General features: G+C 50.0%; 1 protein-coding gene across 1 annotated transcript in view; it reads right to left on the minus strand.

Annotated features, from left to right (window-relative positions):
- Nucleotides 1-9,042: 9,042 nt before the first annotated feature.
- The window catches only part of POLE2 (DNA polymerase epsilon 2, accessory subunit), a 404,236-nt gene continuing 389,050 nt past the window's right edge, over nucleotides 9,043-24,228 (minus strand). Inside the window, exon 19 of the mRNA XM_086936593.1 lies at nucleotides 9,043-9,294. Within this exon, the coding sequence (XP_086792719.1) occupies nucleotides 9,276-9,294 (19 nt within the window). The 3' untranslated portion in view covers nucleotides 9,043-9,275. The remainder of the gene's footprint in view (nucleotides 9,295-24,228) is intronic.

The raw sequence follows: 24,228 nt of genomic DNA on the forward strand, positions 1-24,228 counted from the left end.
GCCCGGTCTAGCATACATGCACCGTCAGCCACAGCCCCGCACAGAAAAATAACTTATAGTTTTAATATCATTTTATTTTTCTGTGACAGACTCTAGCCAGTGGGGTGACTCTCCTCCACCATTACGGAGGAGACGGCCCATTGCGCGTAGCCCTCAAGTGAGGAAAGAGTGAGAAGAGAGAGACGACTGGGGTTGAAGATATGATAACAGACAGTGTCACGTACAAACCTCTCTCTCGAATGTTTCGAGCCCTGGACAGACCTACTGCTCTAACTAATGTCTTACGTGGCTCATTGGTCCCAAGATCTTACCCTCATGTTGACAAGAGTCTGACTGGATTTTGATTTGGGGGAGGGATGGAAAGTCCTCTCTCTGCCTTCAATATAACACCTTTAAGCTTATGTACAGCGGTATCTGACCACAGTCTGCCGAAAAGCGATGTATAATACACCTGGCAATTGTTGGAGGGGGTTAGTGGAATGGGGACAAACATTCACATGTGATGGGAGTGCCCGCTAGTGCGTTCGATTCTGAGAACAGGTGTTTATGTGGTTATAGAGAATCATCAGCTTACCTCGATTGACCCAGGCAGCGCTTTTGGGGCACATGGATGCAGAGGCCCTGCCTTCCCCTTCCCCGGCAGAAGGAAAGTTATAACTACTTTCCTCGTGGCCGCTTGCCTAGTGTTAATCCAGAGATGACAGAGTACTGGATCACCAACAATAGACCAGTGGTGCGCAAAGGTCTCGTCCATCTATGCGATGGAATGACCGACGGCCATCTTGAGGGACACAGTCAGCAAATTCAAAAAAATATGGACACCGTTACTAATATTTGTCAAAAGAAATAGAGATTAGACACAGCCAAATCCCTTGATTCGGCAAGCTGGAGATGGGGCGCTGGACGAAGGTGCAGATCAGGAAGCAGATGATTGTAAGAACCGATTGCTATTGTTATTTTAGAATCATGCCTTGTTGTATCATTCGTCACTGTGTGTATGCTCATATGTATCTGAAAATGCTCTCTCAATATTTTGCAGTGGCCATTTCATGGTTTCAAATGTCTAAATACAGTTGGTAAAACACATTTGGGATGTATCTTCTTACATGACTTGGCTCCTAATGGATAGCGATCATTCTCCATAAACTGCTTCTAGTTGGTGCAATTTGGAGAAGTGTTGCGTTCTAAGAAAATATAAGAAAAGGTGGCTCAGACGAATCGGAGTTTCAGTTAACTCAGCACATTACTATAAGAAAACAAGTTACTTACCTGTAACTTTGGTTCTTCAGTATTGGTAACTTTCATAGATTCCCATAGCTTGTATCATTCCCCGTCGTGGAATGGGAGTCTCGGTAACCAAAATAACATAGCAGTAGATACAAAAGAGAAAGAATATGGCCTAGGCCTCATTCCCTTTTGTAGCATATCCACCTCTTTTTGCAAAAGAGACCAAAGTAAAGCAACAACCAATCAGATTAACGTCACCCCATAGAACCCTCCTGCAAGAACCTCAGATTTTTGTAGACGTTAACAGTATAACAAAACCTGCTGAGGGCTGAGCTTCACCAGGGGAGGAGGGCAGGCGCATAGGTATCTATGAAAGTTACCAATACTGGAGAACCAAAGTTACAGGTAAGTAACTTGTTTTCTTACTCCAGTATTGGAACTTTCATAGATTCCCATAGCTTGTATCAGAGTAGCTAGCAGTCAGAAGCACATTTTGTTCCCTCATTGTCATCTCTTTTCTCTATTCTATTTTTTTTAAAATTACATCAAGCTAACACATTAAAAAACAGTGCAATAATATTAAGGACATATAGCAAAATGTGCTAATAACAATAAAGAAAGGAAGGAGGGAAGAAAGGAAAGCTCACCACTCAATGGAAGAGGTTCCTCAGGACTGCCTGTCCTACAGCCGTGTCTTCTTGTGCTGAGGTCTCCAGGCAGTAATGTCTTTGGAAGGTGTGCGTGCTGCTCCAAGTTGCAGTCCTGCAGATATCTTTAATCTGGGCTCCCGCAAAGAGAGCCGTAGACGAAGCCCTGGACCTTGTAGAGTGTGCTCGGACTCAGCCCTCTAGAGGCTTGCCCGCTGCTGAATGACAGAACCGTATAGCACTGGATACCCACCGAGCAATACCCTGCTAGGACAGGGGTAATCCCTTGTGGGGGGCACTAAATGAAATGAACAATTGAGAAGATTTCTGAAATTCTTTAGTACGGTCCAGATAACACTTCAAGCATCTCAGCACATCCAGCGAGTGGAGTGCCCTTTACGCCGGAGTAGAAGGCTGAGGAAAGAAAGCCTTAAGAATCACCGGCTCTTTTAAATGAAAGTTCGTAGGCACCTTAGGTATGAACTTTGGATTAGTTCTTAGAATCACTGTATTTCTCTTGAATTGAAGGAAAGGTTCCTGGATTGTTAGAGCTTGTAACTCACCAATCCTTCTTGCAGAAGTGAGAGCTAGAAGGAGCGCCATCTTCCACGAGAGGAATTTCATATCTGCTCGATGAATCGGTTCAAAGGGATGCTTCATCAGCTGGGTGAGAACCAAATTCAAATGCCAAGTGGGAGGCGGAGGCCTCACTGGAGGAAAGACTCTAAATAGGCCTTTGAGAAATTGCTTAATAATCCTGGCTGACCAAAGACAAGGTCCAGATGCAGTGCGTTTATAGCGAGAAACTGCAGCCAAATGAACCTTTATGGATGAATGAGCCAGCCCCACCTTAGCCAAAGACAGAAAATAAGGAAGAACCTGGTGAGGTTGAGACGAAAAAGGGTCGATACCCTCCTGCTGACACCAGATACAAAATCGTTTCCATTTTAAACTGCATGTCTTCTTAGTAGAAGGAGCTCTAGCCTGAGAGAGAACCTCCCTTATCTCTTCCGAGAGATCTAGCCCAAGAAATTCTTGCAACTCAGGAGCCATGCTGACTGATGTAAGGAGTGAGGATCCGGATGCCAGACCTGGCCCTGGGACATCGTGAGAAGATCCGGGACTGTCCGTAGAGGACGTGGAGGGTCCAGAGAGAGGAGGTGAAACTCTGTGAACCAAAATTGTCTCGGCCACGCTGGAACTATGAGGATCATCCTGCACGGCTCCGTTTTGATCTTCCTGAGTATTCTAGCTATTAATGGGGGGAAAGGCGTATACAAATGCGCCTGACCAGACTATCGAAAGCGCATTCCCTAACGATCCGCGATGGTGTAGCTTACTTGCGTAAAAATTGAATTTTTTTGTTCTCCGGGGTGGCAAAGAGATCTATTGAGGGTTTGCCCCACCGGTCGAAAATCTCATCCAAGACAGTCTGGTTTAGTGCCCATTCGTGGCTGACTGACGAAAGCCTGATTAGCATGTCCGCCTTTTCGTTAAGCTCTCCTGGAAGGTATTTTGCTTGTGGCAATATTCCTTGTAGGATCGCCCACTCCCAAATCTCCTGGGCCTCCTGCAACAACGGAAGAGATCTGGTAACCCATTCTTTGTTTATATAGTGCATGGTCGTGGTATTGTCCGTGCGGACGAGAACCGCTGAACCCTGCAACCGTGGAAGAAAGGCTTGCAGTGCCAGACTAATCGCCCTGAGTTCCAGGAGATTGATATGAAGAAGGCAGTGCTGAGGAAACCAATGTCCGCTTACATGCAAGTCTTGAAGCACTGCACCCCAGCCTTCCAGCGAGGCATCTGTAGTCACTACTTGAGGAGCTGGATTGATTACAATGGATAGACCTTGGGATACATTTTCTTCCTTCGTCCACCACAAGGCTGCCTTTTTCATTGCCGCAGTGATCACTACCTTGTCCTCGAAAGATCCGTGTACTAACTGCCATTGCATGTCGAGCTGCTCCCGAAGTGACCCTATCCGCAACCTGCAGTGGGGTATCAGAGGAATGCACAAGGAAATAACTTCTAGCAGGGATTCGTAACGGCGTACTGAAAGACATTCTTTTTTTTTTTTCAACAGATGAGCCATGGACATCAGTTTCTCTTGCCTTTCAAAGGATGAGAAGCCTTGCTGAGAGAGGTTTCCAGGATGGCTCCCAGGAATCGTGCTTCTGTGGACGGGCAGAGAGATGACTTCTCCCTGTTGAGAGTCAGGCCCAGATTGCTGAACAAATTTGTACAAGCATCGACTGTTTCTTCCGCTGCACACCTGGTCGGGCCTTCAGCAACCAATCGTCCAGGTAGGGGAAGACTTGAAAATGTTGCCTCCTTAGGAAAGCCGCCACCGGTGCCAGCACCTTGGTAAAGACCCTCGGAGCAGACCGAAGTCCAAAACGTAGAACATAGAACTGGAAGTGGCTCTTGGCTACTGTAAACCGTAGAAACCTCCTGTGGGCTGAATGAATGGGTATGTGAATATACGCATCTTCGAGATCCAGAGTGGCCATGAAGTCTCCCGGGTTGAGGAGACGTAAGATATCCTGAAGACACACCATCCGAAAGGATTGACTTATGAGATAGGTGTTTAGCTCCCTGAGATCTAAAATGGGGCGCCACTTCTCCAGCGCCTTGTTGACCGGAAAAAATCTGGAATAGAAACCTTCTCCCTTCTGAGAAGAGGGGACCGGCTCTTCCTCTAGGAGCATCTGAAGAACTTCGAGCTGCAGAAGACGCAAATGTTTCGAAGGCATGGTGGTAGGGGTCTTGGAAGGTGGAAAATGAACAAACTCCAGCGTATGGCCATATTGAATGATGTTGAGTACCAAGCGGTCCGATGTTATCCGTTTCCAGTTGTGGAGGTATTGCAACACCTCGCCTCCCACAGATGTTGTCAGGAGGGGGGTACAGCAGGCAGAGCCAGAAGGCCGCTATTGTCCTTTAGTGGTGTCTCGCCCCTAGTGATTCTGCTTTCCTCTAGAGTTAGACCTAGAGCAAGAAGAGGTCTGGCCTTGTCTTTGATGATAAGACGGTCGATAAGACTCAGGCGTTGAACTATAAGGAGGATACTGTTGCTGCTGGTATGAACCCCTGTAGGATGTGGTACTCTTTCCTCTGGTTCCACAGAAAGGAGCCATCCGAAATTGTAGAGTTCCTAGGGATCTTGCTGTCTCTCTATCTTTTTTTATGTCCTGGAGGACATCATCAATATGTTCGCCAAATAATGCCTCACCATCAAACGGAAGGTCCAGGATTTTGTTTTGGACCTCCGGCCGGAACCATGTCGCCCTGAGCCAGCCTTGGCGACAAAGAACAGCTGCGCCTGCCAGAGAGCGGAAAGCCGTTGTGGCTATTTCCATAGCGCAGTCGATCACCCTCGCTTATGTAGCCTCTCCCTCCTGCAAAATCTACTTTGCTTCCACCTTGGACTCCTGCGGCAGCTGGTCTAAATATGGTGTGAGGTCGCACCACATCTGGCGATCGAATCTGCCAAGAATTGCCAACGCATTAGCCGCTCTAATCAAAAGACTCGCCATCGAGGAAAACCTTTTCCCTGCATTATCTAGGTGTCTGCCTTTATCAGGAGTAGTAGTCAGGGTCGCAGAAGGGTTGCATTATTTTCTCTGAGCCGCCTGCGATATTACCGAATCCAGTTTCGGCTGACCTATTAAGGATGCTGGACTATCACTCAGGGGCCTTGTATTTTTCTCCAGGCGTGGCAAGACTGGAATGACAGTAGCCGGATTCTTCAGTGCCTTTAATCCTTCGTACCAGACATGGCTGACAATAGGAATGGAACGGGCCATTTTCCGATAAGGTTCTTTAAAATCATAAAGAAAACACTCTGAACAGAAGGCATGGGAAGTTTAAATCTATTTGAGGATCTCTTCATTAGTTTGTAAAACCCCCCAATGTCTGCCGGGGGTGAATCAACTGTATCCGGAGTAGGAGAAGCTGGGTCCGGTATCACATAGTCATCCCACTCCACACACTTGTCAGGCCTGTTGCTATCGTCGTGATCCTCGTCCGAGGAATCGTCCTGTACCTCTGGAAACACAGGAGGTATGACTGGGCTGGTGACCTGTGGCTGTAATTTCATCTGGGATGGTGCTCTTGGCGAAACCACCGAAGAAGCTGGCGGAGCAGGCACATCTTGCACCGCTGAAAATGAAGGAGGAGGAGGGTGATACAATCTCTTCCTATAGTCCAGAAATATGACCTGAAGATCTGCCAAGAGGGAAGAAGGAACAGAAATCACCTCTTGGCCAGCGTCCTCCTGACGATGAAAAGAATGCTGTTATGAGTGCTCATGAGGTTATTCACCTTCAGAATCAGTGTCCTGGCATTTGACTAGAAGCTGTGAGGGGCTATTGGCATAGTCAAAAGAATCATTTTCATCTCCCTCAGAATCTTCTTCCTCTTCCAGCAACAGTGCGGGAGGCAAGGGGGCAACCTAGCTTGGAGAAGTCCTATCCGGCGTTATTCTCTTCAAAGAAATGGTGACTCTCTCCGTCGACGAAGATGTCGTCGACAGTACAGTCGGCGGAGATGAAAGAGAAACCTTCATCGACGAGGTCGTCGACGGGAGATCCACCGCCGACGGGTGGATCGTCGACGAAGAGATGGGTGTCGTCGACACTACAGTCGACGAGACCGTCAACACTCCTGCCGTCATCGTTGTAGATGCCTTTGTCGACGACACAGTCATCAGCGCTACAGTCGTCGGCACTCTTGCCGAGCTCTTCGTTAGCGTTGCAGTAATCGTCGTTGACGAGCCCGATGACATGGACGGCGAAATGTGGAGACTTGAAGGCACCGTCGACGAGCCCGTCGACGGTGGTACATTTTTCACCTGTATCTTTGCAGTCTTCGTCGACGGAGTCTTCCGCAGCATCGTCGACGATTGGGTATCTTTGTCAGACTTCTCAGATGTTCGAGAAGAGGGCTTTTTGAAAGCTTTAGCAGACTCAACCACTGATCTAGCTCAAGTCATTCCTTCTCTCTCCTTTACACCATGGTGAGGAGATTTGCTAGGACTCCGGCTCTCAGACTCACAAGGGGTCTTTTTTGAGGCCTTTGGGTGACGGTCTGTAGATGGTGAAGGGGAAGCCCTACACCTCTTCACTGACCTTCTGGACGAAGTGGGAGATGATGAATCCTCGCTGTCACTTGTGTTTCCTTCCTCGACTTCAGCTTCTGGAGCCAGGTGTGGAGGCGACCCTCGCGGTCCCGGAGTCTTTGTTGAAAAGGTGTGGCAGATCTTGCAGTCCGCTGCCTTGTGGTCAGAGTACAGGCAATATATGCAGTCCTTATGCCTGTCTTCCAAATACAACCTTTTCTTGCCACAGGTGGAACAAGCCTTAAAAAGGGCTTTCTTCTCCTTGTCAGACATTCCTAGATGAAATATCAAACAATTCTGAAGAAAAAACTGCTGAAAAATAGTCAACTAGAGTTGATGTGAGCAGAGCTCAAAGGAGAATCCTTAAGCACAACGTGCAGTAGAAAATCTGAGGCTCTGAGGTTCTCTCAAGAGGGTTCTATGGGGTGAGGCTAATCTGATTGGTTGTTGCTTTACTTTGATCTCTTTTGCAAAAAGAGGTGGATATGCTACAAAAGGGAATGAGGCCTAGGCCTTCTACTTTCTCTTTTGTATCTACTGCTATGTTATTTTGCTTACGAAGACTCCCATTCCGACGACGGGGAATGATACAAGCTATGGGAATCTATGAAAGTTACAATACTGGAGTAACTGCTGTGAAGCAGGTCCTTCCTTACAGTTGGTATCAGAGGAATAAGCATAATGTGCCAGATAACTTGTAGTTTGAAAGGCAAGACAAATGATCACCACAGAAACATGAAACGCTAGATCAGAGTAAGAAAGGGGACTGGTTCTCTCAACAGTTGGGAAAATGTATGACTTTTACTCTAATTAGAAGAAGGCCTAAAACACTGCTGTTCCTAATGTGCTGTGCGAGAATGGTGTAAGACATCCCAGACCCATTGTTTGCGTCAGGAAAGCTGCCCTGAAGTTTGTGATCATGTGATTGGGATACTATTTGTGATGGCCAAAATACTGATCCACTGGGTAGGGTAGTACGGTTCATGGTCTTTCATAGGGAAGCCATTAGTGACGGTTAACAGCGGGCAACGGACAACACACGAGATGATGCATTACTTGGAGAAAAATGGAATGGCTCATGAAACATCTGCACTGATCATAATGGAATGTGGCCGCATAGCAGGGAGAGGAGGACCATAATGGGACGAAGAGGTTGATCACATAACAAGGACATACAGTTTAACAGTTCATACAAAGAGAAGAGGTACCAAGTGAAATGCTGTAGAGATACAGTCTAACTCCTCTGTGCCCTGACTAGATAACACTAGCTCCAATAGTGGTAGATAGATGGTGTGGCTATCTGTACAAGTGCTGAATTGGCTAGAAAAGGACAAAATAATATTACGACATGCACAAAACTTCATGAGCTGTGCTTGAGAAGTCAGTGATTGGATAAGTGAGACCTCCACGCAGGCGATAGGAATGACCATCTTGTGCTTTCTACAACATACAGGGATTTAGTGTTTTTTAGGAATGGTGTTGTGGAGCACAAAATGGTTTTACTACTGACTGTGAGAAAGGAGTTTGGCAGAGCTAAGAGTTAAAATGAGCGTGGTAATGATTGTTGGAGAAGCAGTGTGAAAATGATGAGACGTCATTTACAGAATTGCATATAAATCTTTTGCGTGACTGTGTTGTTAAAAAAAATTCTACGAACGGTGGCAAAGTAGTTGTATACGAGTAGTGGCTTGATGCTGGAGGTGTTTGAACAATGCATGGATAATTGGTTTATTCAGTTTGAAACCACTGGCCTGAGCTGGGATAACTTGAAAGGCAACGCTAAAGGGGGTAAGATGGTCTGGTCTCTGCTCCTGATGGGAGGAGAATAAAGTCTTTAATAAATCAAGAAGGCTATTACCACTCATATATTTGTGCTTATTACAACATTCCTGCCTCATTTGGAAAAATAAACAAGAAAACAAAAGTAAAAAACATATTTTTCCTTTAAGCCACTCTACAGTATTTCCAAAATATGAAAAAGTGCTAAGCCAAAGCGAATACATTCATTATTATGTTTTATAGGAAATCAAGACTCAAATTGATTTAATTTGTACACTTTAATTACAAAATGCATTATTAACAATATATAAAATACACAAATAATTACACGATGATTTGGAAAACTGGCTTGCTGACAAAGTCAACAAAAATAGATAAATGTTCTGGTTGCTGATCCGGTGAAAATGTATTGCTGTATATGGTTGGCCTTTCTTTACCAATAAAAAGATGTATTTATAAATAATCAGAACGTTGGACTGCTTTCACAGAGTTCAAGGAATTCACGCGTTTTGAAGTTTGCTGGGAAAGAAAACAAAAAAAATTTTTTTATACAGGAAATCAAATGCTATAATACATGGAACGGTGCAGTTGTTTACATTTAGTAAAGGCATGCTGTTTTACGTTATTAAAAGACAGTGTTCATCTTAAATAATGCTGCGTGTTGTTACAATGGGATGCACCTTGCATATTTCGTATTCCAAAAGTTTGAGAATATCCACCTTCTGATTAATGCAAAACTGATTCTCAAATCCATTATTTCTATTCCATGTGCAGTGAGCATAATAATGCATAAGCTTCTCTATCTTGTGTGGTTCATGAGAGCTCCCTGCAAGCACCGTTCCCGATGAGCAGTTATATTCTTGCTTAAAAAAATATCTGGGTTTATGATTTGTCAATAAGAATTGTTCCAAGGATAAACACCAGTAGAGATAAGGTAATGAGGACGGCTCCTCTGTCTGAGCAGCGTCGACCCACAAACAAAAGCCCCAGGTCAGAGCTGAGAAAAAAAAATGGTAATAAAGTTTATTTATTACCATTTTATTTTTCAGCAACCGAACCGAGCATCAGGACGGGGCCAGTTCATTCCTGCTGATTGGCAGCAGGGAGCTTTGTGCTCTTGCATGTCTCTTTGACCGGCGTCTTGCGATAGCCAGCCAGGCGCACAAGTTACTTACCTTCGGTAACGATATATCTGTAAGAAACAGTAGTTAGTGTTAGATTCCTTACCTTAGAATATCCCCAGGCGTCAGGCTGAATCCGGGAAGTCTTCGTCAGCAGTACCCTTACCGCGTCGGTAGGCGTCGTCTGCGGCTCCGCGTCCGTCGTCGGCGTTGTGATTGCCGGGGTGATACTTAGACGCCGCCCTCGCGCGCTGACGTCAGTTCTGTACATAGCTTTCCGCGCCAGGAACGCAGAGCCATGATAGAAACCGACACTGGTGCCATAAAACTAGGGCTCTGAAAGGGATGTCCTTAACCCTAGATATCGGTCTGCAGAACGGGGAGGATGGGTGGGGCGGTAACGAATCTAACACTAACTACTGTTTCTCACAGATATATCGTTACCGAAGTTAAGTAACTTGTGCATCTGAAAGAAACAGGTTAGTGTTAGATTCCTTACCTTAGAATAGATACCCCAGCAATACCAACCCCGGTGGTGGGTCTGCGGACCAAGATCACACCAAAAAGTCCTGGAGAACGGAACGGCAGAAAAAGCCATCTCTTCGGACTTGGCTGTCCAGGCAGTAGTGCTTAGCAAACGTGCGCAACGAGGCCCACGTAGCTGCCTGACAGATGTCATTTAAGGGGATTCCCCGACCCAGGGCAGTAGTAGTCGCCGTAGCCCGAGTGGAATGGGCGCGTAGCCCCACAAGAGGCTCCTTTTTCGCCAAGGAGTAGCAAACCTTGATGCACAAAACAACTTACCGAGAGATGGTCCTCTTGTGCACCGCCCGTCCCTTCTTAGGGCCCACGTAACCAACAAAGAGCTGGTTGTCCACCTGGAACTGGCGTGTGCGGTCTAGGTAGAAGGAGAGCGCACGTTTTGAGTCCAGATGGTGGAGCCTCTCTTCCTCTTTCGAGGGATGCAGAGGCGGACAGAAGGTGCGCAAGGTGATGGACTGCCCAATATGAAAGGCTGTAAACACCTTGGGCAGGAAAGAAGGACGAGTCCTCAGAACAACCTTGTCCGGATGGACAGAGAGGAAAGGAGGGTTAGAAGATAGAGCCTGGAGCTCACTCACTATCCTGGCAGAGGTGATGGCAACCAGGAATGCGGTTTAAGAGTCAGAAGACGTAAAGGACAGTTATGAAGTGGCTAAAAGGGAGCACACAACAGATAAGTCAGTACAAGGTTTAAGTCCCACTGAGGCATCATGAAAGGAACAGGAGGAAACATGTGTGTGATGCCTTTCAAGAACCGATTTACAACAGGGGACTTGAAAAGAGAAGACTCATCAGGAAGCCTCAAGAAGGCTGAAATGGCTGAGAGATAGCCTTTGATAGTGCCCAGAGCAGAGCCCCGCTGGGCAAGATAAAGACGAAAGAGGAGAACCTCTGAAAAGGGGGCAGAGAGTGGATCCACAGCCTTCGCTGTGCACCATGCCACAAATTTGTTCCACCTGCAGGCGTATACCGATTTTGTGGAGGGACGCCTGGCTGCCAGAATCACATCACAGACTTCAGGAGGCAAGTCAAATGCCTCAACTGTCGCCGCTCAATCTCCACGCATGTAAACATTGGACAGGTTCGGGTGGAGGACCATCCCCTGCTGCTGCGACAGAAGGTCCTCCTGAAGAGGCAGACAAATCGGGGAATCGACTGACATGCTGAGTAGCTCGGGATACCAGTATCTTCATGCCCAGTCCGGAGCCACAAGGATGACTTGGGCCCGGTCTTGCCTGATCTTCTTCAGCACTCTGGGCAGAAGTGGTATAGGCGGAAAGATGTACAATAGACCGCAGCTCCACTCGCAATGAAAAGCGTCTCCGAGCGAGTGGCGCCTTGGAAATTCCAATGCGCAGAACTGATGACATTGCACGTTCTCTTCGATGGTGAATAGATCTAACCAAGGCTCTCCCCACTGCCAAAAGAGACCATGCACCACGTCTGAGTTCAGACGCCATTCGCGATACATCATGCAACGGCGGTTGAGTTTGTCCGCCCTGGTGTTCAGGGAACTTGCCAGGTGTTGAACCACCAGGGTGACGCCCTGGTGTTCCAGCCATGTCCAGAGGCGCAGAGACTCCAGACAAAGGGTCCACGACCCCACCCCGCTTGTTGCAGTACCACATGGCGGTGGTGTTGTCCGTGAACACCTGCACTACACTTTCCCGGACAGAGGGAAGGAATGCCTTCAGTGCGAGACGGATCGCCAGCAGCTTCAGATGACTCTGATCTCCGCCGCTCCCATGTGGCCCCCCCATCACAGGAGGGACACATCCGTCACTACAACGTGCTCCGGTTGGGGTAGGGAAAGGGATCTGCAGCTGACCCAATCGCGGTTCGTGAGGTACCACTGCAACTGACTCGCAGTGCACTCCGAGATCCGGACATGGTCGGACAGGTTGCCCTGATGGTGTGCCCACTGAAACTTCAGGTCCCACTGCAGAGCCCGCATCCACCACCTGGCGCGATGCACCAGAATGATGCAGGAGGCCATCAGCCCCAGGAGCTGCAGCGTCAACCTGAACGAAACTCAGGATAAAGGCTGAAAGATCGGAATTAGAGCCTGAATATCCCGAACCTGCTGTTGGGGATAATAAACCCAAACCTGCGCCGAGTCCTGAATTGCTCCGATGAAAAGGAGCTTCTGAGAGGGGCACAGGTGTGACTTCGGCACATTGATGGAGAACCCCAGCGAGTGCAGGAGATCGGCCGTAGTCTGGAGGTGGGAGAGGACAGTCTGGGGCGAGCCCGCCTTCAACAACCAGTCGTCGAGATAGGGGAAGACTGAAACCCCTGATCTGCGCAGAAAAGCTGCGATCACCGCCATCACTTTCGTGAACACCCGAGGGGCGCTGGTAAGGCCGAAGGGGAGCACGGTAAACTGAAAGTGCTCGTGGCCTACTGTGAACCGCAGGTAGCGCAGGTGGGCCGGCAGGACGGGGATGTGGAAATATGTGTCCTGCAAGTCCAACGCTACCATTCAGTCTCCAGGGTCTAGGGCAGCCAGGACCTGAGCTAAAGTCAGCATCTTGAGCTTCTCTTTCAGGAGGAAGCCGTTGACGCTCCGGAGGTCCAAGATAGGGCGCAGGCCTCTTTTGCCCTTCTTGGGTACCAGAAAGTAGTGGGAGTAGCAACCACGTCCTATTTCTGGCCCAGGAACGCGCTTAATGGCCCACTTGGCCAAGAGGGCCATAACTTCCTCCTGCAGAAGTTGCAAGTGATCCCCGACATGCAGTGGCACTGTGGTGGCATGGCTGGAGGGGTCGCCTCGAAGGGGAGGGAGTAGCCCCTTCGGACGATTTACAGCACCCACCTGTCCGATGTGATGGAGCGCCAGTGGAGGAGGTGATGGCGGACCCTGCCCCCCACTGGTGTCGAATGGGCCTGAAAGCTCGGACTAGGAAGGCTTTGAGGCAGATGCTGCGGGAGCGGATGTGGACTGACCTTGCCTTTGTCCCTCAGCACCGCCACAGTGGTTACCGGTGCCGCGTTGAGGCTGGTTTTGCGGCCTGTGGCTGGCAGGACTTGTGGGGGCGCCCCTTTCTTGGCCACGAAAGGGGCGAAAAGCAGAAATTTGCTGACGCTGGCCCGACAAGCCCAAGGACTTGGCCGTAGCCCTGGAGTCCTTGAAACGCTCAAGCGCACTATCTGCTTTGTCGCTAAAAAGGCGAAGGCCATCGAAGGCATGTCCATGAGCGTGGCCTGGACATCGCCCGAGAACTTGGCGGACCTCATCCAGGCGTGGCCGCGAATCTCCGCTGTCGTGGAAATCGCCCTACCCAGCGAGTCCATGGTATCCAGTCCACATCTGATGGAATAACGCGCTGCAACCAGCCCCTCCGCAAGGGCTTGGGCGAGCCGGGCCAGGGCCTCCTCCGGGCACTGGGGCAGCACGTCCGCAACCGTGTCGCACAAAGAGTGGGTATAACAGCCCAAAAGGCAAGCGGTGTTGATAGACCGCAACCCCAACCTCAATGAGGAGAACAGTTTCTTCCCAAACTGATCAAACCTTTTGGATTCCTGATCCGGGGGAGCGGTAGGGAATGCGGTCTGGGTCATAGAGGCCTGGGTCACCAGGCTCTTGGGGTTGGGATGTACGGACAGAAAGCTAGGGTCGCCCGGAGCCGGGTGGTGGCATCGGGCCACGTTCCGATCCACAGGGGGCACTGTGGAGGGCTTGGACCAGGTGCCCATCAGAACGTCTGTGAGGGCCTCACTGAACGGCAGTAGAGGCTCCGAGGAGCTTAGTGGCGGCTGAAGCACCTCAGTGAGGAGGTTAGTCCTCATGGCCGCAGCAGGGAGCTCAAGAGCCAAGGACTTGGCTGCCCTGTGCAACACCACGCCATATGTAGCACCCTCCTCCGTAGCCACGGAGGGAGGAGAGTTGAATCCAGTGTCGGGAGAGGAGTCCAAACTACTGGCCTCCTCTAGCTCATCTGCCCAGTCCTGGCTCAACTGGCACTGCTGTTCCAGAGGGTCCTCAGACCCCTCCCAGTCCTCCCCTTCATCCGTGTCCTGGTATACAGGCTGGAATGAGGGAGCCGGGTCATAGGTGATGGCCTCACCCATAGATGCCGGAGACGGCGTCGAGCGGCACCGTTCCGACGCCGGACCTGGACCGGGGCTGAAACTAGGGCCGACGTCGTCCGAGGACGGCGCCAGGAGTGACACCTTTGGGGTCGGCACCAGCGAAGGAGTCATAAGGTCAACTGGCGTCGACCAGGATCCAGGCCTGGATCCCCTGGGCCCTGCGGCGTTGGGACCGAAGTCGACGACGGCGTCGGGGCCGAAGCACCCGACGGCTCTGGGGCCGGAGCCACCAGCTCGCCATGGCCCCCAGTCGGGTCTGCCTGGTCCGAAGGCGCACCGGCAGGCCTCAACGGAGGGAAGTGAGTCCTCATGGCAATGAGGAAATCGGCGTCGCTCGCAGGCCAGGGACCGAAGGGTATGGGCCTGGAGGCAGTGCATGCGGCTCCGACGGAGCTGCGTGGGCGGTGTCGCCCGAACCCTCAGCCTCGTCGCGCGAGCGGCGAGGGGAGTCTGAAGAGCGATGTTGCCTCTTCGACTTCTTCTTTGAATGCCTCGACTTACCCGAGGCCGTGGAGCCAGACGAGTGATGGTGATGACTCGCCGAGCGACGACTGCGGCTCCGCGACCAGTCCCTCGACTTCCTACTCGACCAGGACCTCGAGCGGCGCAGAGCCGACTGCCGGATCTCGAGTAGCTTGCGGGAAGGCTCCCGCCTAGCTTTCGAGGTCAAGGCCTGGCAGTCGGGGCAGGACTTGTTGTCGTGGTCGGCCCGTGGCAGTAGAGACACCGATGGAACTCCGTGACCTCCGCAAGGAATGTAAAAAAGCGGAAAGATCGTGGAGGAAAGACTGGCTGCATAGTAAAAAAGATGCCTACAACACAGCAGTTAGACGCTATAAATCGGCCATCAAACTAGCCAAGTCCTCTTTTTATGATAATAGAATTAAAAACGCGTCCAACTCTATTAAGGAATCCTTCCTGATAGTTAAGGAACTACTTAACATCCCCTCTGCTCCCGCAGCCTCTCCCCCCCCACCGGACAGATGTAAGGACTTAGCCTCATTTTTTGACTCCAAAATCACGCGGATCTTGGAATCCCTCCCCCCAATCAGCCCCCCCATCCCGGTGGAGTTAGACGCCCACTCTACCAACCCGCGGCTGTCCTCCTTTAGAGAAGTCTCCCTCGATGAGGTTACCAACACGCTGGCTAGAATGAGAAGTGGATCCCCCCTGGACCCAGCACCCGTCAGATTCTTAAAAAACTGTGTCTCTCAGCACCGCACCTATCATTAGGGATCTCATAAACACCTCTCTGGCCCAAGGCATTGTGCCTTCCTCTTGGAAGGGCGCAGTCGTCAAAGCCCTGCTGAAAAAACCCAACCTCAACCCGGACGATTTGGCCAATTATAGACCCATTTCGCTCCTCCCCTGTTTCAGCAAGCTGGCGGAGAAACTGGTCAATGTGCGACTCTCCCAATTCCTCGAGTCGAATAAAATACTACGGCAGTCACAAACCGGATTCCGGCCAGGCCACGGCACAGACACCGCTCTCCTCTCCGTCATCGAGGAGGCTAGGTGTATCCTGGATTCAGGAGGATCAGTGGCAGTGATCCTCCTGGACCTCAGTGCCGCATTCGACACGGTGGACCACCGTGTACTGCTCCACCGCCTGGCTAAGGCAGGAGTTGTGGATACCGCACATGCTTGGATCAAATCCTTCCTCACGGGACGCTCATTTCAGGTGTGGGACGGTAACTCCCGATCAGACCCCCTCCCGCTCACGCGTGGTGTGCCCCAGGGGTCCTCGCTCAGTCCCACCCTGTTTAATGTCTACATGGCCCCTCTGGAGGACGTGGTTACCCGCTATGGGATAAAAATAGTCAACTATGCCGACGACACACAACTCGTCGTCTCCCTGTCCCAGTTGGACAAGAACCCTGAAATCCTACTTAACTGTCTACAAGACATACATACCTGGATGTGTGAATCCGCGCTGAAACTGAACGGGACAAAAACAGAAATCATGCTGCTGGGCAACAAATGGTCTTCTGTCCCTCCTTCAGCCTGGCCAGACTCCTTCGGGGACATCCCCACGCCCAAGACGGAAATTAAAACTCTGGGCTTCTGGCTGGAGCAGGACCTTTCCTTGAAGACCCAGGCAGTTAAGACCGCGGGCACATGCTTTGAGCTTCTCCGCTCCATTCGGAAGATCCTCCCCCTCTTGCCCCCCATATCCAGGAAACTCCTGGTGCAAGGGCTCATTCTATCACGCCTGGACTACGGCAACGCCGCATATCTCGGTGCTCCTGAAGCCACCCTGACCAAACTTCAGCGCGTACAAAATGCCGCAGCGAGACTCATTCTCAACCTTCCCCCTAGAGCCCATACCACACCGGCCCTCAAATCGCTGCACTGGCTACCGGTCCGCCAGCGAGTGGAGTTTAAGGCCTTGTGCATCACGCACAAACTCATTAATGGGGTTGGACCTGATACCCTCAAAGATATGATCACACCTTACAAAGCCCACAGAAACCTCCGCTCGGACAACGAACATCTGGCCACTGTCCCAAGATTCAAGAAGGCGCGCACCGGTGGACGACGCTTCTCGGTCAAGGCCTCCTCCACATGGAACGCACTCCCTCGTCTGCTGCGTGTGGAACCAAGCCACACGCTGTTCCGCAAAAGACTCAAAACCCTCCTCTTCCCAAAATAGTTCCTGGTTCTCGCCCGTCCCGGATTTTACAGTATTATAGCGCGGGGATGCCTTCGGGTCACCAGGCGCTTTACAAATCTCAAAATCAATCAAATCAATCATGGTGGGGGTCGGTCACCCACATCAGGAGGTGACAGGCGTCGCACGGCTTGAAGCCAGGCATCCCTACGGCACCAGGAGTCGAAGTCGACTCGAAAAAGAGACCAAAAAGTTAGTAAAAAAATGACTAGAGTACTGCTCTTCTCGGATATGCGCTAGCTGTTGCGGAAAAAAGAACGGACGTCAGCGGATGAGGGCGGCGTCTACGTACTCCGACGATGTCATCCCGGCGATCACGACGCCAACGACGGACGCGGAGCCACAGACGACGCCTACCGACGCGAAAGGGTACTGCTGACGAAAACTTTCCGGATCCAGCATGACGATATTCTAAGGTAAGGAATCTAACACTAACCTGTTTCTTTCAGATATGCACATTTTACACCTCTCTAAACCAGCTGTCTTAAGACAGCTGGGTTAGAGAAAGCAAAGGCCTCCAGTGCTTTTGTGAGCGCTGATAGAGGCCGCTTCAATCAATCCTAGTGTTTTTCTAATGCTGCATAAGAGCAGCGACAGGTTTGGTGACGAGTGCCTGGGTTGACCGTCTTCCTGGTTTCGGTGGGGATTCATCGAAAGATTTTTCGGAGAATGCGCAGGGTGTTGAAACAGGATGACGAGACGGCGTTGACTTGTTTGGTCATCGAGAGGGAGGAGTCCAGGATGAAGCCCAGGCAGAGGGGGATGATCCCAGGATGAGAACTTCCGTCTTGTCTGAGTTCAATTTCAGGCGGCTGTTCTTCATCCACTTGGCGACGTCTTTCATTCCTTGGTGTAGGCTGGCTCTGGCGGTGGCGGGGTCGTTGGTGAGGGAGAGGATCAGCTGGGTGTCGTCGGCGTAGGAAATGATGTTAAGGTTGTGTTGGCGTGCGATGGCCGCGAGGGGGCTCATGTAGACGCTGACGAGGGTGGGGCTGAGCGAGGATCTTTGAGGTACGCTGCAGATGACTTCGGTGGCTGCGGAACGGGGGGAGGCGGACTCTCTGGGTTCTTCCGGCGAGGAACGAGATGATCCACTCCAGTGCCTGCTCTTGGATTCCGGTGTTGCTGAGGCGCTGTATTAGTGTGCGGTGGCAAACTGTGTTGAACGCTGCAGAGAGGTCCAGGAGGATGAGGGCAGCTGTTTCCCCATTGTCGAGCAGGGATCTGATGTCGTCGGTGGCTGCGATGAGGGCGGTCTCGGTGCTGTGGTTGGCTCGGAAACCGGACTGTGAGGGGTCGAGGGATCCGTTCATCTCGAGGAAGTCGGCGAGCTGTTTGTTGACGGTCTTCTCAATGACTTTGGCAGGAAAAGGGAGGAGCGAGATGGGGCGGAAGTTCTTGAGGTCGGTGGGGTCCGCTGTCGGTTTCTTCAGGAGAGCGCTGAGCTCGGCATGCTTCCAGCTCTCCGGGAAGGTGGCAGTGGTGAAGGAGATGTTGATGATGTCCCGGAGTTGGGGTGCGATGATGGAGTCGGCCTTGTTGAAGACGTGGTGGGGGCAGGGGTCGGTAGGGGAATTTGCACATATTGTTTATATGCTAGTTTTATCAATAAAACTGGATGTTAGTGGGAAGGTTTGTTGCCATTTCAATAGAAAATGTGCTGTCTGTAAATGGCTCTCATATGAGATATTGAAGACAAAGATGGCTCCATAAAATAAATACTGGCCTAGAATCACACGATTTGAGATAAGGATTAAAAGCAGCCTGCGAGAGGGTTAAGGTGGTCTCGGGCAATGCCCGATTTAAATTGATTAATTTCGATTTTTTGCACCGCACCTACTTGACACCAATCATTCTCAGTAAAATGTATCTAACCAGATATGCAGGATGCCAGAGATGTGGGGTGGAAGGAGCATATTTCCTGCACTTGTCATTGACCTGCCCAAGACTTACAGACTTCAGGATAGAGGTCCTCGCAAGGTTACATAGAGTGACATGGATCCATCTAACGCTTTCTCCGCAACATTGTTTGCTAGGTATGATTTTCCGACCAAAACAGAAGATGATGCACTATAAGTTCCTACAGCTGGCATTATTGTTGGTTAAGAGGCGCAGTGCTATTGGATGGCTGGGTAAACGGAACCCAAGTGTTAATCAGTGGGAAAAGGATGCACTGGAATAGGCACTAGCTAAGAAAATACATATTAAAAGGTCCAGGAGAGATGACAAGGTGGATGAAAAATTTACAATATGGGGGTATCTAATGCTAGATTTTTCTGAGATGATACCAGTGAAGCACAATCTTGTAGTTGCCGTGACTGCGGAAGCATCCACTCCTGTATAGGTTATATGCACAGCCCTGGAAAAAGCTCAAATTGGAGGACTTCCATTGTCTCCTGATCAACACACCTCTTGCTCACACGGATGACGTTGCAACTGGGTATACCATCTTTTGCGCTTGGATTGTTAAAGTCCTTGACGTATTAATCCCAGCCGGCTGGAGTAGGAATCGACATTCTCAGCCTAATCCCTGGTACACGGAGGCACTCAGGTGTATTAAAGCTACCTGCCGACAAGCCGAAAGAGCATGGAGGAAGAATTATGATAAAGACCTGAAAGTATGCTACCTGGCCAAGGTAAAGACATACCACAGAGCTGTCTGCCGGGCCCGAGCTGACTACTATGCACGGGAGTTCCAGGCGAGCTCTAATCCGTCCAAACTGGTTTTCAAAGTCTTGAAGGAGCTCACAGTGAACAGACTTCCTATTACGGAGATCTGTTCCCTTGCCCACTGTGAGTCGTTAGCCAGCTTCTTTGTGGAAAAAGTAAATGCCATCTACCGCTCCTTTCCCAAAGCTGACCCTGACAGTACGACCTTGACATTGCGTACTTCTCAGTGCTTGGCCTCTCTCTCTATACCATCGGAGCAGGAGTTTAATCTCCTAGCGGCCAAGGTCAAGTCTGGTTTACCGGATGACCCTTTGAGACCTGCCCAGTTTATGGACTCGGCGTCCTTTTGCCTTCCTCCGATCCACCATCTGGTGGAGCAATCCCTTACCATCGGTTTAGTTCCACCTAGTTGGAAGGCTGCCTGCGTCATGCCCATCATAAAGAAGCCTGGATTGGATCCGTTGAAGCCGGAGAGTTATCGACCCATCTCCCTCCTTCCCTGGGTGGCAAAAATTACAGAGGCCCATGTGAATAACATCTTAACAAACCATCTGGAATCTGCACATCTCCTAGATCCTACACAGAATGGTTTTAGATCTGGACATAGTACAGAGACGGCACTTCTATTCATGGTTGAACATCTCCGCTCTGCACTAGATGCAGGTCAAACGGCGGCACTGGTCCTCTTGGACCTCAGTGCCGCCTTTGACACTGTATCTCACACCATTCTTATTCGAAGGCTTGGTGAGGCTGGTATTTCAGGCAGGGCGTTGGATTGGTTTCAATTGTTCCTTTCGGAACGATCCTTTCAGGTTGTAGTGCCACCGTTCAGATCCAAGCCCCACGCCATCACTCAAGGAGTCCCGCAGGGCTCGGCGTTGAGCCCCACTCTCTTCAACCTCTACGTTCAACCTTTGGCGGAGGTTGCGAAGAGTTGGGGTCTCACTATGGTATCATACGCCGATGATACCCAGTTGGCGGTGGCTCTTAACGGGGACTCTGACCAACTGGCATCGAACTTTGCGGATGGTTTGAGGGCCGTTGCTAGTTGGCTTACGTCCAATTGTTGACAACTCAACGCCCTCAAAACTGAGGTGATGGTGCTGGGGAAACATCCTAATCTGTGGGGTGCTAGCTGGTGGCCTAAGGAGCTGGGACCTCCCCCAAAACCTGTCTCCGAACTCAAAAATCTTGGCGTCTGGTTGGATTCCAAACTAACCTTCTCGTTCCACACTAAGAAGGTGGCATCCATGTGCTTCGGCATTTTGCGTGGCTTCTCAAATTTTTTGATGCTCCCACCCGCCAGATGGTGATCCAAGCTAGCGTACTATCGAGGCTCGATTACGCGAGCTCACTGTTCTTGGGCGCCAACCAGGCGGAAGTCTTGCGACTTCAACGGGTGCAGAATGCGGCAGCTAGGGCCCTGGTGGGCCTGCCACACTTCTGCTCAGCCCGTAGCACAATTTTCAATCTGCACCGGCTGCCAGTAATCAGGCGCATAGAGTTCAAGGCCCTCTGCTTTGCGTTCAAAATTCTTAAATCTAACACCCCTATCATCCATCAGCACCTTTTGTCCCCGTACACCCCTTCGCGCAGCCTTCGTTCTGCTGGCCAAAATCTGGCACTTGTCCCCCGATTTCAAAAATGTATTTTGGGTGGCCGATCGTTTACGGTCTTGGCCTCTAAACTATGGAATGTACTTCCTACCTACATTCGCTCTTTGGATGACCTTGCTTTCAGGAAAGCTGTCAAAACCTATTTCTTTCCTCTGTCTTATTAATCACTCCCTATTTTTTCTGTGTTATTAGTTATGTTACTTTTTCCAGTTACAGCGCCGGGACGCCCCTTAGCTGGGGCAGCTGTGCGCTTAAAAAATCCAAATAACATAACATAACTATGAGCTGAAGAGCTCACTCACAGCCAACAGGTCACTGCACTGAATAATCATGTATTACACGCTATGTTAGCGAAGCCGCACAGGGGGAGTGTTGGAAGGTGGGGGTAAGTTCACGGGACAACGTGCTGTGTAACTGTAATATTTAGTTTTGTTTGTTGTTTCAGAAACTACAATAATTTAAGAAGTTAACAAAAATATAGTTCATAAAAAGAGATGCCTTTTGAATGGCTTTATAGAAAAGATTTTTCTGTGATCCCCTAATTGGCTCGAGTTATTCAATGCCTAAAAAATATAAATGAAGATCCAATGATCAAGAACAGTACACAAACGAAGAAGAACCTTCAGACATGGTTCCTAGCACCTAGGTGGAGGTAAAATATAAATAAAAGCAATTAAAAGAAGTAAGATCAAGGCACGCAGAGGATTACAAGTAGGGCATGGTATCTGCTGCCTTACAGAATTTAAAATACCTTTATAAGCACTATCCTCTAATTGACTGGAACTCACCTTGTCTTGCCGACACCGCCAAAAGCCCAGAACGTGCAGTGGAGGGACCATTTTCACGAGGCCAGAAGTCCCACTGGATCACCTGACACTACCCGCACCTGTGCCGCAGTTGACATCCGCGTCGCCGCCCCGGACTGCAACTCCCGGCTTCCTCAGCGGCGGCGCGTGCACAGGTGACGCGACAGGACGTGCCAGGTGGTGCATTTAAACGCTCACACATCGGTGGAGCGGGGGGTGCTCACCTTGTCTTGCCGACACCACCAAGAGCCCAGAACGTGCAGTGGAGGGGCCATTTTCATGAGGTCAGCAGTCCCACCGGCTCACCTGACACTACCTGCACCTGTGCCGCAGTTGACATCCACGTCACCGCCCCGGGACTGCAACTCCCGGCTTCCTCAGCGGCAGCGTGTGCACAGGTGACGCGACAGGAGGCACATTTAAATGCCCACACATCCGCGTCGCGGGACGCCGGGCGAAGCCCGGGCCAAGGGCGGACCCGTTTTAGCCCATTAATGACCGAGCAAGACCGGACTGGGCCTACCCTCTAACTCCTGTGTTATTTTTGCGAATTGTATGTACATTCCACTTCCTTTTTAATTTACTTTGTTTTAAAACAGTTTTGACTGGTGATTGAATACTGTACATACCTTTTAGTATGTCCACACGAGGGAGTAGGAGCAAAACGGCTGCGGGGGGGGGGGCTATGTTAACTGGCACTCTAGATAATTTTATTACTAGGGCAAATTCAGTTATAGACCAAGGTATCATCCTCATGGAACGTAGAGTGTGCCAAGATTTAGCTCAGGCGAAAAGATCATCCATGGGCCATTTTGCATCAGCTAGAACCCCGGAGCAGGTTAATGGAACAGGTTCCACAGAAGTTCTCGCAGACGCACATAGCATGCCAAATGTGGTAGACCTGTCAACGTCACAACTCTTATCTGACACACAATTAAGTTTAGCACTAGAAAGGACCCCGGAATTAGTGGTGAATATCACGCTAGATGAAATAAGTACAAGGCTGCTGCGGGGAGGGAGGGAGGGTGCCATATCGAATAAATCAAATGTATCAAAGGCTAAGGAGACCAGCGCGTTACCTAAAAAACAAGGGAAGGGACCAGTTTACACTTTACAGAAAGGGCATGAACAAATGCGTACAGATGCGTTAAATGAGATTCTGATCCCTGGGAGTGCAGAGGCTTCGGCCAGTATGCTAGGGGAAAGTAATATTGATGAAGCTTTTTAAAACCCACCTTTCTCCAATAAAGATTAGATTAACTCACATAGAAAAGCAGTTAGCGGAAATGAGCGCTCTTACCAAGAATTCCTCCAACCTTGGCGTACCAAAGGTAGGAGGAATCAAATCGAACAATAACAAACCTGTATGTTTACCAGCTAAAAAAACACCAGCCCCAGTGGTGAACGCAAAATTGAAGACACCATTGGCCCCAGAAAAGAAACTCGTTGACAATCCCAAAGACCCTGATGTGCATACTAGGCAGGAGGATACTTTATCTAAGGCCTCCGTTCCACACCCTAAAAGGGATTGGAACAGGGAACCTGCAGGGGGTAGATTCGCTGTTAACTTGCCCCCTGAGGCAAGCCCTTTTGTGGTGGTCATGACTGGGGTCCCGGAATTGGCAGAATTCACAGAGGAACCTAGTTGGTCATTAAAGAATAAAGTTCAGCATTGGCTCAACATTAACCGACCCTTACCGCCTCTCTGCTCGAGTAAGATCTTAATGCTGCGTAGGGTGCCATGGGTGGGGCACGAGAAGAAAACAACTAAGGGGGACTGTGTCTTAGTTAATTTTGAGGACCCACGTACGGTCAATCATATATGCTCATGGAGAACGCAAACCAGTAGTGAAGGCATAGACACTAAACAACTTTCCTTTTTTAATCCACCTAGGAGACGTTTTGGCCCTGTCTATGAAGACGAGAATTGGTGC

The sequence above is a fragment of the Lissotriton vulgaris genome, chromosome 9 (assembly GCF_964263255.1).
Source record: "Lissotriton vulgaris chromosome 9, aLisVul1.2, whole genome shotgun sequence".
In the NCBI taxonomy this organism is placed as follows: domain Eukaryota; kingdom Metazoa; phylum Chordata; class Amphibia; order Caudata; family Salamandridae; genus Lissotriton; species Lissotriton vulgaris.